The sequence below is a fragment of the Sorex fumeus genome, unplaced genomic scaffold (genome assembly GCF_029834395.1).
Source record: "Sorex fumeus unplaced genomic scaffold, SorFum_2.1 ptg000033l, whole genome shotgun sequence".
NCBI classification, from domain to species: Eukaryota; Metazoa; Chordata; class Mammalia; order Eulipotyphla; family Soricidae; genus Sorex; species Sorex fumeus.
The window spans coordinates 20,300,691-20,319,697 of NW_026606090.1; the positions used below are offsets into that span (position 1 = coordinate 20,300,691).

Genomic DNA, 19,007 nt, shown 5'->3' on the forward strand with positions numbered 1-19,007 from the left:
AATAAAGGTAAAAAGGTAAAGGCCCTCCCGTTGATCGTCGATTTGCTCGAGCGGGCCCAGTAACGTCTCCATTGGAGACTTTGTTGTTACTGTGTCTGGCATATCGAATACTCTCGGTAGCTTGCCCGGCTCTCTGAGAGGGGCGGAGGAATCGAACTCGGGTCGGCCATGTTGGCCGCTTGTAAGGCAAACGCCCTACCGCTGTGCTATCACTCCAGCCCACTAATAACAATAAAAAATAAAAAATAAATTAAAAAAAAGAAAGTGTGACTAGGGGCTGGAGTGATAGCACAGCAGGTAGGGTGCTTGCCTTGCACTCGGTCCACCTGAGTTCGATTCCCAGCATCCCATATGGTCCCCAGAACACTGCCAGGGGTAATTCCTGAGTGCAGAGCCAGGAGTAACCCCTGTGCATCGCCAGGTGTGACCCAAAAAGAAAAAAAGAAGAAAGTGTGACTATTTCAATAGATAACCAAATAATCAACTGAAAAAAATCTAACACCCTATATGTGAAAAAAATTCTTGATGAAATTAGAATAGAAAAATAGCTCAATAGAATACATATAAAATTAACTATCTCCGGTAAAATCCAACATCTATGCAGTTAATCCAGGTTCAATTCCTGGTACCTTATATGGTTCCTCAATCCTCTCCAGAAGTAACCTCGAGTGCACAGCCAGAAGTAAGCCCTGAGCACTGCTAGTTTGGCACCAAAACATATATAGATAGATTTATATAGATATATAATCATACATAATGATAAATAACTGAAAACTTTTCCTCAAAAATAGAAACAAGCAAGGATATCCAGTCTTACTTTATTATTCAACATTGGAAATCCTCATCAGAGCAAAAAGGCAAGAAAAGAAATAAAATTATTCCATTCCTTTTTTTTTAATTTGGGGGGGCACACCCAACAGTGCTGAGGGCTGACTGCTGGCTCTGTGCTTTGATATCACTCCTAAACGAGCTTGGGGGACCACATGGAATCCAAATATTTAAAGGAGAAATACATTCAGAGAGCTAGGACAGAGTCTAAGCATAATGAAAGTTGAAATTTCAGTCAGTAACTTCAAAGACAATTATTTTAAGTGTAAAAGAACAAATAAGTTTAGAATAAAACTTTTTTAAATATCAGAGATTTAAGGGATGTATTTAAGAGGAACAAAATTCACAATACTCCAGAAAGAAAAATAATTACTGATGGTAGAATGAATAGCTCAGATCTTTACCAGAGGAGGGAAACATACTTTAAGCCAGGAAGCCAAGAGTTCTAAAGAAAATAAACCTAATTAGAAGACACATTGCAATCAACATGGTAAAAATGAAAGAACAGATTACTAAAAGTAGCAAGTGAAGATTAAAGATTTCACATTTAAAGGAACCTCAGTAAGACTCACTTTGGAGAGTTCCAATAGTATAGAAGATAAGGAGCTTTCTCTACAAAGAGCATTCCAAGTTTGAATTTTCTGCACCACATGCAGACTGCTTAATATTTCAAAAATGACAATATCTTGGTCAAATAATCATAAAGTTTCAATGTGGTCTCTATGAAATATTCATGGCATTTGAAAAGAAGTAGACCAAACATTATTGAAATTTACATAGAGCAATAAATCCCACTGGGGGGCGGGGAGAAATGATGGGAGACTTCTTCATCCCCAGCTTCACACTATACTATAAATCTGTAATGATTGAAACACTATAAGACTCTTAGACAAAAGGAATAGACTTGAGAATTCAGAGACAGAAACTCAGGTGTACACAAAGTTAATATTTGGCAAAGGAGCAAAAAGTATGAGGTGGAGCAGAAAAGGCATCATCAACAAATGGTCCTAGGAAAACTGGTTGGTCACAAGAAAAAAAACAAAAATGAATTCAAAACCCTTTCTAACATCATACACAAAAGTCAACTCAAAATGCAGTTAAGACCTACATATCAGACATGAATCTATAAATTATAATGAGGAGCACAGAGACAGAACACTTGCTAACAATGAAGCTTAATGGCCATGATCCCAGAGACTCAGAGACAAATCTCAGAACCTAGCAGCTTTTGACAGAAATGCTTCTGGTCCCTGCAGTAGGTTACCAGCGTGGAGCCACCCAGGGGGGAAAGGATGCTGTCCCTCCGCCTGCTCCCCCTTAGCGACTTGGTGGCCACCATCCTCCAGAGGCCATTGGAAAGTCAGGTTTGGGCCCGCAGTGACAAGACACGCAGGGCCTCACGGGATGGGAGTAGAATAGGTCCTTTCCTCCCCACCCCAATGAGACCCGGAGTTGCCACCCACAAACAGCCTTTCTGGCTCCTGATCAAGCTACTTAACATCCATGATCCCAGAGACTCAGAACAAATCTCAGAACTCAGCAAGTTTTGACAGAAATACCTCCAGATATAATTGTTGAAATTTTGGAATTCCAAAATCGCACAGCCGCTATTGTGGCTGCACAACATCATATGTTATTCATAACCAGCAATAGAAAATAAATTGGCTACTGTTGCCTTTTCAGCTAATCTGAGTGTTGGGGTAAAATCCCAAATAATAATGGTGGGTCTCATGTCAAATATTGAATGTAATCAAAATAGAGAGAGAGTAACGTGGAAATCATCTGCCCCACAGGTAGGGGGGAGGGTGTGGGATGGGAGTGTTCTGGGGGTTTTGGTGGTAGAAAATGGGCACTGGTGAAGGGACGGGTGTTTCATTGTATGACTGAGACTTGAACCCAAAAGCTTTGTAACTGCTCTCACGGTGATTGGCAGAACACTAGATGAAGGACAACCATGCGAGCAAGCAGGGTTCCGCAAAGGATTCAGCACTATCGACCATATCCACACAATAACCAAGCTCATTGAGGTTTCTCGGGAGTTCAAGATGCCGCTCTGCTTAACGTTCATTGATTTAAAGAAGGCCTTTGATTCTGTTGAGATGGAAGCGGTCATTGAAGCCCTAGCCAATCAGGGCATTCAAGCCCAATACATCAGGATCCTCCATGAGCTGTATTGCGGATTCACTACCAGGATCTCACCATTCTACAAAGAAGTGATCGTTGATGTCAAGAGAGGGGTGCAGCAGGGTGATACCATTTCACCGAAACTCTTCAGTGCCACCCTCGAGAACATCATGCGACGACTGGAATGGGAAGGAATGGGAGTGAAGATAGATGGTCGGCAACTACACCACCTCCGCTTTGCTGATGACATTGTTTTAATAATACCGAACATCAGCCAAGGGGCACAAATGCTGGCCGACTTTGACCGTGAGTGTGGAAAGGTAGGACTACAGCTGAATCTTACGAAGACAATGTTTATGAGAAACAGCCTTGTTCCTGACGCCCCATTCGCTCTCAATGGAATGACCATCTCCGAATGCAACAGCTATGTGTACCTAGGTCGAGAGGTCAACATGACAAATGACCTGGCACCCGAGCTGCACAGGAGGAAGAGAGCGGCTTGGAACGCCTTCAAGAACGTCAAAGAAATAGCTAAGAGGACGAAGAACCTCCGGCTCTGGGCACATCTCTTTGATTCCACTGTTCTTCCTGCATTAACATATGCCTCAGAGACCTGGGCCCTACGCAAACAAGATGAGAACGCTATTCAGGTCTCCCAAAGAAGAATAGAAAGAGCTATGCTTGGAATATCACGTTTCACTCAAATGAGAGAAAGAATCCGGAGTTCTGACATCCGTCAACGATCAAGAATCAGGGACACTGTCTCATTTACCAAGGTGTCGAAAATCAGATGGGCTGGTCACGTAATGAGATTTAAAGACGACCGTTGGACTAGAGCTGTTACCGACTGGATTCCACGGGATGTCAAAAGACCGAGCGGACGCCCACCTTCCAGATGGTCAGACTTCTTCATCAAGATCATGAACGATCGGTTTGAGGCCCTTCATGTTCCCAGAGCGAACAGATGCCATTGGGCTACACTAGCACGGGACAGGGACAAATGGAGACGTTACTGGCGCCCGCTCGAGCAAATCGACGACTAACGGGAAGTTAAGTGATTAAGTGATTAAGTGATAAAAAAAGGGGAGGGGGGAAGTATCCCAGCTAAAAATCACACACATAGCAGTCATGTTATGTCTCACATGCCAGTGAGACTGAGGAACCCATCTACTCTGTCTTGCACCTTCAGAGCCTCCCCTACCAAGGATTGGTTCCACCTGACTGATGTCACAGACTGATCAGCACATGTCCTCTAAAATCTGGATCAGTCCTTCTCCATCACGAAACTGCCCACAGAGCAACTACAGGATGGGTGGGGGATCCCATCCTCTCTGTTCCACATTGGCGGAGCCCACCCCTAGGCCAGAGATTAGTCCCACCTGATCTCTGTCTGTTCTCCAAACACAAAACTGTGTGGACAGCAGTGCATCTGTGCAAAGACTTTATATATCTTTGGGGTAAGTGAAAAAAGAGTATTCCTTTTCCCCATACAGTTTACAACCTTAAATCTCCATTAATTCTGATCAGTAACTAGTTGACAATTTCTGGGGCACATTCAAATAGTACTACATATTAAGAAAAATATCCTGAACAGCAGAAGTATTAGTAGTTGTCTAGTATAAACAGCTCAACAGATCAGTTTTCAAGTAACTGAGAATCTAAACCCCTGCAATTTGAATAATAATAAAAAAACCAAAGAACTCAGCAGCACTCACATATTGAGACAGAACCCCAAAAATGTCCTCAGGCCCATTCAAACACCAGATGAGGACCTAAAATCAACCCTCACTATACCAGCAACAGAAATTAATCAAGCACTTGCTAGTGAAATTAAACAATCATTAAATCAGAACTTCAACCAACTCAAAGAAGAAACTTTTTAGAGGATTAGAAATTATAAATATAAATTTAAAATTATAAATACAAATGATGGGACTGGAGGGAAAGCACAATGGGTAGAGTGTTTGTCTTGCATGCGGCCAACCCAGCTCCAATTCCCAGCATCCCATATGGTTCCCCGGGCTGGAGCACAGTGGGTAGGGCGTCTGCCTTGCACGCAGCCAACATGGCCGACCCGAGTTCGATTCCTCCGCCCCTCTCGGAGAGCCCGGCAAGCTACCGAGAGTATTCGATATGCCAGACACAGTGACAATAAAGTCTCCAATGGAGACGTTACTGGGCCCGCTCGAGCAAAGACATATAGTAATCAAAATAGCAAAAAACAAGAGAGAACTTCATAAAGCAACAAGAGAGATGAAAAACCTTAAACATAAGAGAAATAACATAAAAATCAGAACATATTTCCCATACGAAGAGGTTCATGCAAGAAAAGATTGGAATGACATATTCAAATTGCTGAATGAAAAAAACCTCAACCTAGAGGCCACTACCTTGCAAAGTTCTCATTTATAAGGGAAGGAGGGATAAAATCATTCCCAGACAAACAAGAGCTGATGGCATTTGTGATAACTAAACTGATGGCAGGATCAGTGATGGAATATGGCATGTCTGAAACTCAGCCATGTAAATCAAGGTGTTTTCATAAAATCAAATTTGTCTTCAAATCAAATCTGAAGATTCCATACTATATCATGGCAAAAAAATGTCATTCTGAAGTGGAAAAACTGTATGTGACTAAACCAATCTGTAATGATCAAGGATTCATATCTCCTCTATTCATATCCCCTCTAATAGAGATTTTTAAAAAGCACAAATGAAATTATGATTAATGTTGGAGTTTCTAGGGACACCGTGCCAGGCTGTGGGGCAGATGACAGCAGCTCCCACCCCAAGGGACCCAGTCCCGGCAGCTGACGTCCACTGCCCAACCACTACCATGCTCCAGGCTGCTTCCTGGACTTCGAGGTCACGAAGTGACACATTATAAGACACTTCCTATCTATTTATGCCTCTCAGAGAGCCTGGCAAGCTACCAAGAGTATCCTGCCCGCATAGGCTGAGTCTGGCAAACTCCTTGTGGCGTATTAGATATGCCAAATACAGTAACGACAACAGGTTTCATTCCCCTGACCCTGAAAGAGCCTCCAATCATTGGGAAAAGACAAAGAAGAAGAGGCTTTTAAAATCTCAGGGCTGGGAGGAATAGAGACGTTACTGGTGCCAGCTCGAGTAATTTGACGACCAATGGGATGACAGTGCTACAGTGATTGGAGTTTCTCAAACTTATTTAGCCTTCTACCACCTTTCCATAAAAGAAATCACTCAGGAAACCTACCTTCCTCAATCGAACAAACAGAAAGAACCTTCCAATTACACCCAAAGCTACTACTGTTCCCTGAACACTTTCAGTGCCATTTGGGGGACCCTATCACCTACTTAGGAAAAGAATGGTCTATGGGATACTAATAATGATGGATACCAACTATTACTCATTTATCCAAACTCTTAGAAAGTAGGAAACCAAAATATGACCCCCATGTAAAGTATCTGTGTTAAGCAATGATGATGCATATATGCAATTTGGTCAAGTATAGCAAGTGCACTGCTTTGTACAAAATAGTGTAGGGAGATGTCCTGTGAAATAGCTGAGAAATCACGATAGGAAATGTCTGTACTTCTCAATTTTTCTGTAAATATAAAACTGCTCTTAAAATGCAGTCTTTTTAAAGATAGATAAAACCAACACTTTCTCTCAATGTCCTACATTTACAAATTTAAATTATAAAATAATTGCCTCCCTTTAACAATAAAGTTAATGAATTTAGTGGAATATTTAATACTCTCTGAAAAAGTGTCCAGGTCCAATAATAAATCTACATAGAGTTTTCAAAACTTATCTCTAGTAAATTCTTTCAGCTTGGTATTGAAGTTGGATATAATAGAGCACATACTAAAAACTAAATAAAGGTTAAATAAATAAATCAGTGGTACAAATAGTGTCTAAGATAGATTTGGGGGAATATAAATCACGTGTTCACTTACTCCATGGCTATTGCAACGTGCTGTACAAGTAGTTTCTCTATTCACAAGCCATCTTTTTTCTAAACATTTTCCATTGAAACAAACCTAAAGAAAAAAACATTCAAAAATTTCCAAGTTAGGAGGGTTCAGATATTTTAACATTACAAGCAGTAAGTAAGTTTATAATATAAAGCCATAGCCATTCAATGTAAGATAAAATCTGCACTGAAGCACTTAACTTTCTAAGACACGGAAATTTTTGTGCTAAGTTTTTATTTTTATTTAACTTTTTTCCTATTTATCTTGCTATTTCTCCTTTGGGGCATGTAGCATTTTGAAGTTTGTTTTATTTGAGGATTTCTGAGATAAGTCTAAGTAAACTATGGACAATGGTTGAATGTAATGGAAACTATTTCCAAACCAAAGACCCTGAAGATTTGACAGAGGTAGAAATCCATGATACACAAGAACCAGTGGTAAGGCATGACACTAAGATCCAGAAAACTTCACCAGAAGCAAAACAGGGGACTGCAAACAATTTTACTTCATTTCAAAGCAATAAATCATTTAAAAATGATCAAAATTCAGTTACAATAAAATACAAGGGTAAAAGCATTTAACCTACAAATTTATAAGATATTTTTCAACAGAAACTCTAACAAATGATTGGAGCGATGGTCCAGTGGGTAAAGTGCTTGCCTTGATCCCTGGTGTCCTGGGTTGATCTTATGGTCACCTGAGCAGAACCAGAAGTGATCCCTAAGCACAGAGTCAGGAGTAAGTCCGAGTATCACCAGTGTGGCCCAATAACAAAAGAAATGAGAAGGAAGGAAAGAGAGGAGGAGGAGGAAGAGGAGGAGGAGGAGAAGAAGGAGAAGGAGGAGAAGGAGTAGGAGGAAGAAGAGGAAAAAGAGGAGAAGGAGGAGGAGGAAATTCTGGAAAAATGAAAGCATAATTTTCATTATGCTTCTCAGTAGAAATCACACATTGGAAGACAGTCAAGTGTTTACACTATTTAAAACTCAGCACACCGACCTCTATATCTCAGATCCTTGGTTTGCTCCTCTGCTCTTCTGGATGAAAACAGCCTCACAGAGCCATCCTAGGCCACTTTGAAATTGGAAGAGGATCCCCCTCCCTCCCTTCCACTCAGGTCCTGGCTGCCTCAGTATCCCATTTCTACCATCTCAGAGAACCCACATCCACATTTCCTGAGTTGTGAAGTAGCACTTGCTCTCCTCATTACATATCACACAGCTCATATTTTTATCTCCCATCACTGGGTAAAGCAGGCATGTAAGGGAAAGAGCAATACCCAGACTAATCCCTCAGAGACTTCCATGAGACAACTGGCAGAGATTCATCATTAGCATAGCAGGAACACAGCAAACACAATGGAGGAGGCACCAAACTCAATGGAAAAAATAGCACAAAAGGCTTTACCAGTAACAATAATAAGTTCCGTAAACTCTCAAGGAATGACTTTAGTGACACCATATTGGAGGATGACTAATAAACAAAAAATGATGGCATAGCAAAGTGTGAGAAAAAAATAGAAAATTACAAGTAGAAGTGATAGAAATGCAAAGTATATAGGTTGCATATTTTAAAAAATCAACAGAAGGCCTCAGCAACTCATGAAGGACTTAGAATTCCTAAAGAGTAAGTAGACTTTACTCTTCTCTAAAACCTAAGTAATGTGCCTTCTATAGCAAGGCCTACAGAAACAGACAGGAACATTTTCATAGCTGACTCAAAGAAAAGAACAAAAAGCTTATGCTATGGCCATTATTTTCATATTTCCTTAAACACTCTGCCCTCCTTGGGCCACAAAATGCTTCTTTCATCCAGACCTATTTATTTTTTAATTGTTGTCTAATCTAATTTCTCTTTCAGACTGATAACTTTGAAACCAAATAAACCATTGCCTGGGCCACATTAATATTAAGTTAGAATGACATTTTACTTCCTTACATAGGCAGGTACATACCCTTTCTCAGCAGGAATTAGTGAAAAAAATAAATCTTCACAGGTGTAAACCCAGTACCCTTTAGGGATTTAATCTGGGGTGCAATCTGGGGGTGGGGGAATGGAGAAAGGGGATTATTTCAAGCAGGTAGTTAGAGGCACTAAACAGCCTCCAAAAGAATGAGGAACTCATCTCTTTGAGATGCAAATACTGAGATATTTGAGATGTAAATACCGAGAAGGGTCAACCCCTGGGGGACAGGGAAGAAGAGAAGATATAGAAGAAATAAAAAACCTTGAAGAAGATGAAGAGACACCAGAGAGCAAGGCTTTCCTTGTGATAACATCTAGAATAACTGTTATGAATTCAGAGTACTTGAGGCCAAGAATTTGGAGAAAATATGCATAACCTTCTCCCAAAAACTAATCTCTGCTTTTTTTTCCCCTCTGGATAAACTGTATTCTTTCTTGAATAAGTATCTCATGCTTTCTCTCCCCTCACAATTCTCTATGTAAATGTTTTTTGCTCCATGGCTTGGAGGCCAACCACACATGCTAAGGGAAAAGGGAGCTCAGATAGAGAAGGAAACACCAAATAAATGTGTTGGGAGGATCCTCCCAGGATGGGAGAAACATGGGGAAAGTAGACTATAGACCAAACATGATTGTCACCCATTGCCTCTTTTGCAAACCACAACACCCAATAAGAGAGAGAGAACAAAAGGGAATGCCCTGCCACAGAGGCAGGGTGGGATGGGGGGATGGGCGGGGGGAAGGATACTGGGATTCCTGGTGGTTGGAAATGGGCACTGGTGGAGGGATGGGTATTTGATCATTATATAATTGAAACCCAAGCACAAAATTTGTAAGTCTGCAACTGTACCTCATGATGTCTCACTAATTAAAAAATAAAATAAAATAAAATAAAAATAAAACACTTTGGGTGCTGGAGCAATAGCACAGCAGGTAAGGCGTTTGCCTTGCACGTGGCCAAACCGGGTTCAATTTCCAGCATCCCATATGGTCCCCTGAGCATCACCAGGGGTAATTCCTGAGTGCAGAGACAGGAGTAACCCCTGTGCATCGCTGGGTGTGACCCAAAAATCAGAAAAAAAAAAACACCTTAACAAAAGCAAAAAGACCACCTGACAGTTGAGATTAAGATATGTGCATGTCACTAAGGGGTAAGGGGAATGTTATTTGGGGTTGGGAGAGTAACTGGGGACACATTGGTGGAGGGAAGGTCACTCGGATGGTGTTGGAGCACTGAAAGACTGAAACAACTGTTTTATGAATAACTTTGTAAATCACAGTGTTTTAACAAAAATATTTTTTTAAAAAAGATACTTGCACATCATTATCTGACAATGGGTTGATGATATTCACAATCGAAGTTGAATGGAAAAAATACCTTATGCACTTCTGAAAGATGGCTTATAGCTGGTTAACAGATACATTAATAATAATCGACATAGTTTATTGGAGAAATACAAATTTTAAAATCACAATAAGATATCATTTCACACCCATAAGAGTGGGTGACGTTAAAAAGATTGGAAACTGTGAGATGAAGATGAAACGTGGGTCTCTTAGAGGACATGCAATTTGATGGAGTCATTTTAAAAAATAGTGGGGTGATTTCTTAATAAATAAAATTGGAAACTCCTAGAATATATTCAGAAGATATTAAAACACTAATTCCAAAGGGTATTTTCACCAGTTTATAAGGTATGTTATGGAATGCTTCCCAAATTTGAGTATTATCTTTGCAAATCTCCTTTATATTGCTCCAATTTCAGTATATGCACTGCTGAAATGCACACTTTGCCCCCTAAGTTTTTGTAGCACTAATCTACTCACAACAGTAAAACAGAATCAACCTAAATGCCCATTAATAGATTTAAAAAAATAGATAAAAAAAGCTAAGGTATAAATATTCAATGAATCACTATTAATTGTAAAAAAAGATAAAACTCTGCCCTTCGGAACAAAGTGGATATAACTTGAAGGGGTTATGCTAAATGAGTCGAAAAATTGAAAAACAATTTTCAAATTATTTCACTCATACTTGGGAAATGAATTACTGAAGTAAATAAACAGTCAAGACAACAAAACTAGCTACTATTCTGCATGAAAACAGTTACCAGAGGGAAAGAGACCAAGGGTGGGAGTGATAAGCAGAGAGATATTTTTGGCAACAACTTAAAGTTTAGGGGATCAAAGTGATGAAAATAATATATCACTTTGAAGTTGAGGTTAAACCCTTATATTCCATCAGGAATCAACTGAGATTTAGAAATAATTTTTCCTATTTGTTCCAGAGATGGATCGGCTTAAACATAAAAAATTACAATAATTATCAATAATAATAGCCACCCAATGTTTTGTTATTACTGTGTTCTGAGCAGTTTGATAAAAACTGTATATGGTTATTTCATATAATCTTAAGAACAGTTGCATATAATAAATGTTATTATTCCCTTTTTATATGTAGTTGCAATATCTCAGACTGGTTAAGTAACTTGCAAAAGGTTCAAAGTAAGACGTGATGTAAAGCAGTCTTATTTGAGTTGTGCTCTGATCTAAAGGTCCACAAAGATATGCATATTAATCTTTCATCTCCAAGAATAAAATAAAATGTTCTTGCTATCGGAGTTGCTAAACTAAAATGCATTCCAGGATCTCTTGCATGGCCAAACACTTGGTTTTTCCTTCCTCACAGCATTGAATTCTTAAGGGGATCAAATATTCCCATTTCCCACAATACTTGGAAACTAATATAAGCATAATCTTCTTCTCTTTAGCCAAATATATAATACCACATAGCATTAAAATGCATAAAAATTTGATGCCAAAATATTTAGAATTGTATTTATAAAAATAGGTTTTAAATAATTTACCCTATCAGTGTCACAATTAGCACCATTCTCAACTCTCATTGGATCTGGATCAGTGAGAGGCACTCTGTAGTCTACAGTTGCACATAAAATCCCTTTTATATAAGCATAAATCACAGAAGCATTGTCTCGATGGAAAGGAACTCTAGAGGGGTAGGTACAAACTAATCTTCCACATATAAGATCTCTGCAAAAATTTAAAATATGATTATTAGACACTAATAATTTATTAAGAATATCTTAGATTTTCTTTCTTTGGCAAAACTAAAGAATTATTCTCCATTTATGATCCTATGAATCTAAGTAGTGTGCAATGTTTAACATTAATATTTAAATTTAAAAAATAAAAATAAAAAACCATTAATATAAGCTTTTTATTCAATAGAACGAAGGGTCTCTTATTCACTATGAAGAATTTATATACTTATTTCCAATAAGTATATTATAGTAAGACTTATAATAATTAGCATAATATAATCAGACTTATTGCTCAAAAATAGTTTATGCATTTAAGTATTTTATATTCTTTTGTAGAAAATAGGGCTGAAGTGATAGCACAGTAGTAGGGCGTTTGCCTTGTGCGCAGCCAGCCTGGCCGAGCCAGGTTCAATTCCTCTGCCCCTCTCGGACAGCCTGGCAAGCTACCGAGAGTATCCAATATGCCAAACACAGTAACAAGAAGTCTCATAATGGAGACATTACTGGGCCTGTTCGAGCAAATCGATGAACAATGGGAGGACAGTTTGTAGAAAATAAAAGACAGATATGTAGAGACCTCTATAAACAAAGATCTAATATTAGTATTCAAATTCTACTAAAAAGGTTACAAATTAAATCAATCCTTAGAGATTTTACAGAGGAATACATTCTAATTCAGCAGTTAGGATCATATGGAACCTAATAATCACTTATATATATATAAGTGTTTAAAAATTAGTTGAGAGAGGAAGATAGTGCAGCAAGCAGGACACTTGCCTTCCATGTGTCCAACCTGGCTTCGATTCCAGAACCCCATATGATCCCCTGAGCCCTGCCGTGAGTGACTCCTGAATGCACAGGCATGAATAAGCCCTGAGCGCTGGTCGTTGTGGGCCAAAATCAATAAATAGATAAATATTACATGATCACGACCATCCTGTTATTCATCGATTGTCTCGAGCAGGCCCCAGTAACGTCTCCTTCATCCTAGCCCTGCGATTTTTAAGAAAGTGCTATATTCAAGACTCTTTAGGAGAATGAGACCCATCATTGTTACTGGTATTTGGCATATTGGGTACGCCACAGAAAGTTTGCCAGACTCTGCCGTGTGGGCAGGTCACATTTGGTAGCTTGCCAGTCTGCGACATCTTAAATATTACAAAATAAAGTAAAATTAGTTGAATATATAAGACCATAGCAAAAGAAAGATGTGAGGGTTAGAGTAATGTTTGAGTTTTACTCCCATAAGTGATGACTGAAAAACCTGGATAAATAATGTTAAAGCACTGTAACACTGTACTCTCTTTGTTCATCAATTTGCTCGAGCGGGCACCAGTAATGTCTCCATTGTGAGACTTGTTGTTACTGTTTTTGGCATATCAAATATGCCATGGGGAGCTTGCCAGGCTCTCCCGTGCAGCCTGGATACTCTCAGTAGCTTGCTGGGCTCTCCAAGAGGGACGGAAGAATCGAACCAGGGTTGGCCACGTGCAAGGCAAACTCCCTACCCGCTGTGCTATAGCTCCAGTCCCGCTGTGCTATCGCTCCGGTCCAAATAACATAAAAAGAGGTAAAAAGAGGTAAAACCTTTAAATGAACTTTAGCATACACAGTATATATAATACTTGCATAACATACCTCCATGGACAGAATACATATTTTCCATTTTGAAAACCACAGTTTCCAAATCTGTCATGTTGAGAATTTATTTCTTCATAGCAATTAAATGGAGCATTTCGTGATTCTGTCAAAATTATAAATAAATCTGATTAAACTCCCTTTTATTTCCTTTTATATTTATGCTAATTTAAAAGTTTTCTAGAGATCTTATAGAAAACACATATAAAGGCAATGTTTGTATGTATTCCTTTTTTGCTTTTATTGTCAGTCATTTATATTACAAAAGATAATACAAAGTGAGGTAAGAATTGTCTAAAAGTGAATCATAAAAGGGCTCTATGAAATAAGATAATAAACAAAGTGAGAAAACAAGAAAAACAGCTCTTTGTTTTCTAAATTCAAAGTTAGAAGTCTAGTCCATAACAAGGTCTAGTCTATAACAAAGTATCATTGAAAAAGTCTTAGTGTTAACTAAGGGAATTCTAAAATGAAGAAATCAAAATTACCAAGATACATATATACCTTTTTATTACTATATTCACATTTTTAAAATCTCTATGTTAAAAATTATAACATTTAGGGCATTTCCTATTGGTCACTGCACTACCTAGTCAGGATCTATGGACAAAACTCTTACCCCCACCCTTCCCCAGTACTTGCCAGATTCCACTAGAAACTTCCTAGGTTCCCCTGAAACTGTCACACCAGCTGATTAGGAACTATGACAAAACCCATGCAGGATACAAAGCCAAATATTCAGGAACAATGAAAAGTGTCTTGGCAAACTACCCCCACATGTAACATGCCAGCAGTCACATGGAGCTCCTGAGTTCTCCAAGGGATACCACCCACCAGCTGGTAGACACAAAGTAAGTCACGTCATATTGACCCCACAAGATAACCTCCTGCACTCTGTTTGGAACTTCTAAAATCCCCATAGGTCACCACACCACGGGCTAGGATCAACGAATAAGCTGCTTCCCCAGCCCCATTTAGTTTACAAGGAAATTTTAGTTGCAAAGGGGAACGGATAACTTGGAGGCATAAGGGGCAGGATCACCACTTGCAGAGAACATCTTTAGACCCCATAGGTATACAACATAACCCTGAACCTGTGAGGGAAAAAAAATCCAACCAACTGAGAAAGAGAAAACCAAGAGACAGGTGTCAGGGAGAGCCAGAACTTTGCCCCCCGAGAAGACAGCATAAGAACAGTAAAAAACTCAAAGGACTTCAGGTACATTAATGAATGACAACCAAGTCCAGGTTAAGTTCTCAGATATATAAGTTTAGACAATGCCCAAGATTGACCTAAGAGCAAGAATCTTCTCAGTATTCACTAAAGAAATAACAGAAAGAAAAGTTTTGGACCTGGGAATCTGAGGGCCTCCTCCTTGCTAACCCCAGCCCCTATATTAGGGAGCTCCACCATCTAATATCAGCTCTAATTTTCTGAACCCAAAACCATACAGATTCATTAGCAAGATGATTACTGAAGACATTCTTCATACTGAAGTCAGTGGATGCAATTACTATACTTCACTGACCTCTTACAATCTTTTATGTGGTGTTTAGAGTAAATGAGTGAGGAAATGTAATGGTTTGAGGGGGTTATGTCTAATTCACCCAAAGCCTCAGAGTAGGGAGTAGAAGGGGAAAAAATAGAGTGAATGGGAAAGGGAGAAAAGACAGATGAGAAACTATGGGAGCAGAGGACAGCGGTGTCAAGGAATGACAGAGTTAAATATTCAAACCTCAGAGTCACAAAACTAAAATCACAAGACCCAAATCTTAACAACCAAACTTAAAAGGTGCCCATTAAGATGGCAGGCAGAGACTTGTCAGTGGGGAGTGGGGAGGGAGTTAAGAGAGGGAACCTGGAAACACTGGAGAAGCGAACATTGGTGGCATAGTTGGTTTTGGAACATTGCATGTCCAAAATCCAAATATGAATAAATTTGTAACTTACAGTGCTTTAATAAAATGGGGGGAAGAGAATTAAGTAGAGAAATTTCATTACATTGAAGGTAAAAATTAAGAGCAAAATATTTGCATCAGATTTCTTAAATGAATCTCCCTAAGAAAGAAAGGAATGGGCAGATCAAAAAGACAGAACATTAATGAAAGAACAAAGCATAAGGATTTGTAAGAATTGGGATCAATAGACATCCACAAGTTCCTCCACCACTGAAAACCAAATATATATACTTCTTTAGTGTACATAAAATATACCTCTATGATAGACAACATATTGAGACATAATTTGAGTGTCAATGAAGTCTTGAGAGTCAAAATCATATTACAGAAAAAAAATTACAATAGTTCCCTCAGAAATTCAAAGTATCCTACTAGATTACTATGAATAACATTACACTGTTAAACTGAGAACATACACATGAACAGATTCTTAGAATATCATCCAACCTCCCAAAACTGAGCATGGAGAAAACAAAATCTGTAAAGATCAATCACAAGCAAGGAACTAATTTTTTGTGGGGGTCACACCCAGCGATGCTCAGGGTTTACTCTGGCTCTGCACTCAGGAATTACTTCCGGCAACGCTCTGCATGGATAAACAACAGATCAGCACTTCATAGACTTAAAACCAATTTTGAAAGAAAATTTGAGTAAGTTAGAGTAAGGTTAAAAAAAAAAAAAACCTCCAAACACAACAAACTTCTAAAAAAAAATGGCACAAAACACTCAATGCCAATGGTCTAAATACACCAAATAAGGGAAATAGGGTGAGAAAATAAATTACAAAATTGAATCTAACATTCTGCTGCCTAAAAGAAACCCATTTTAACAGTCTGAGAAAATATAGACCCAAAGTAAAAGTCTGGAAAAGAATTCTTCAAGCAAACAACTCCTTCAAAAAGGCTGGGGTGACCATACTGGTATAAGAGAGCATAGATTTCAGACTGAAAAACAGTTGAACAAACAACGAAGGTAAAATCTTAATAATCAAAGGATGTGTAGATCACAAAGAAATTACACTCAATAACATATAAGCACACAATGAGGGACCAGAAAAATATTTAAAACTGCTAACAGACTTCAAGGAGGACATTGTTAGCAATAGTAGTTGTAAACATCAACTTTGTCACCTTGATAGATCGGAGAAAATCAAACTAAAACTTGACTAGGAAATACTGGCTTTGAAGGAAGAAATGGAAGAGAGAGGGTAATATATATATTTAGCATTTTCACTCCCCCAAAATCGAATACACATTCTCTTCAGTGTACATGGGACATTCTCCAACGTAGGTCATTCTCCAAAATAGGTCATATGCTGGGACACAAAACATACCTTCATAAAATCAAAAGGAAAGGAATCATATTAACTATCTTTTCAGACCATGATGCAATGAAAATAGAAGTTAATCACACAGAGAATTGGCTAATCAAACACCTGGAAATTAAACAGCTCACTACTGAACAACAGTGGGTTAAAGAGAAAATCAAAAGATTCCTGGAAAATAATAAGAATTGAGGATATGAGCTTCCAGAATTTGTGGAACAAAATAAAAGCAGTGTTAATAAGGATGTGTATAGCTCTGTAAGCATTAGTTAGGAAGAAGAAAGGGCCCACATAAATAACTTGAATTCACAGCTTAAATCTTAGAAAATTAAAACAAAGTGCCCCAAACACAGGGCAGGAAGAAAAAAAATTTTAAAAACTAAGAGGAGAAATTAATCCTCTAGAATTTTAAAAAAATCAAAAAGACCAATGAAACCAAAAACTGGGCCTTTGAAAAAATTAACAAGACCAATAAACACCTAATAAACTGAATTAGGTTTATTATAAAAAATTAGGTTTATTAAAAAAATTAGGTTTATTATAAAAACACCTAATAAACTGAATCAGAAATGAATGGTTGGGTATCAGTACAGAAACCACAGAAGTTCAAAGAATCATCAGAGATTACATGAGAAACTTTTTTATATATTTTTAATGAATCACTGTGAGATCGTTAGAGACTTAAAAATTTAGAGATTACATTTTAGTCATACAATGATAGAATACCCATCCCTCTACCAGTGCCCATTCTCCACCACCAATGTTCCCAGTATCCTTCCCTCCACCTACCATTTCCCCCACCCCCACCCCACCCCCGCCTACCTCTGTGTCAGACACATTCCCTTTTACTCTCTCCTTTTGGGTGATAGTAAGTGGCCATGATGTCTGGTCTATAGTCCACTTTCAGCATGCATCTCCCATCCCGAGCAAGCCATCTTTATGCCAAAAAGCAAGAAAACTTAGAAGAAACAGCTAAATCCCAGCAGTGGTTGTTCTTGTTCTTTTTGATGTGTGCCAGTTTCTGTGGTGTAAAATGATATCCTCATTATTGTCTTGATTTGCATCTCCCTGATGTTTAGTGAGTGGAGCATTTTTTCTTGTGTCTTTTGACCATTTGTATTTCTTTTTTGAGGTAGTTCCTGTCATTTCTTCTCCCCATTTTTGACGGGATTGGAGTTTTTTTTTTTATAAAGTTCTCCCAGTCTCTTGTATATTAAGTCCCTATCAGATGAATATTGGGTAAATAATTTTTCCCATTCCGTGGCTTCTTTCTGTATTTTGGTCACTGTTTTTTTTTTTTGAGGTGCAGAAGCTTCTTAGTTTAATGTAATTCCATTTGTTTATGTTTGTTTCCACTTGCTTGGTCAGTGGTGTTTCATCCTTAAAGATGCCTTTAGCTTCAATATCATGGAAGGTTCTGCCTGCATTTTCCTACATGTACTTTACGGATTCAGGTCTGATACTGAGTCTTTAATCCATGTGGATCTGACTTTTGTGTTTGGCATTAGACAGAGGTCTGAGTTCATTTTTTGCTCGTACTTTTTCAGTTTTCCCAGCACTACTTGTTGAAGAGGCTTTTCTTCACATTTCTTGCTCCTTTAATCAAAGATTGAGTGATAATATATTTGAAAGGCTGTGTTAGAATATTCATCTATGTTCCATTGGTCTGTGGGTCTATGTCTATTCCCATACCACATTATTTTAATTACTACTGTTTTGTAGTACAGTTTGAAATTAGGAAAGGTTCTAAAATGGGGCACAAGACAAGGTTGGCTACTTTTTTTCATTCCTATTCAATATAGTACTGGAAGTACTGACCATACCAGTTCATTGTATCACTGTATCACTGTCATTTCGTTGTTCATCTATTTACTCGAGCAGGTGCCAGTAACATCTCCATTTGTCCCAGCCCTGCCATATTAGCATCCTCTCTTTACTCATCTTTCCCAACGCTGCCATATTGGAGGCTCTGTCAGGGTCAAGGGAATGAGACCCACTATTGTTACTGTTTTTGGCATATCAAACACGCCACGGGTAGCTTGCTAGGCTCTGCTATGGCCATAGCAGTTGGGCAAGAAAAAGATATCAAGGGCATACAGACAGGAAAGGAAGAGGTCAAGCTATTACTATTTTCAGACAATATGATATTT

The 19,007-nt window shown here is 38.5% G+C and overlaps 1 protein-coding gene across 1 annotated transcript in view; it reads right to left on the reverse strand.

Moving 5' to 3' along the window:
• ADAM32 (ADAM metallopeptidase domain 32) overlaps positions 1-19,007 on the reverse strand; it is a 165,965-nt gene that overhangs the window by 43,699 nt on the left and 103,259 nt on the right. The window contains exons 15-17 of the mRNA XM_056116661.1: positions 13,575-13,680; positions 11,742-11,925; positions 6,895-6,978 (exon numbers count right to left, since the gene is read on the reverse strand). Of these exons, the coding sequence (XP_055972636.1) occupies positions 6,895-6,978; positions 11,742-11,925; positions 13,575-13,680 (374 nt within the window). The remainder of the gene's footprint in view (positions 1-6,894; positions 6,979-11,741; positions 11,926-13,574; positions 13,681-19,007) is intronic.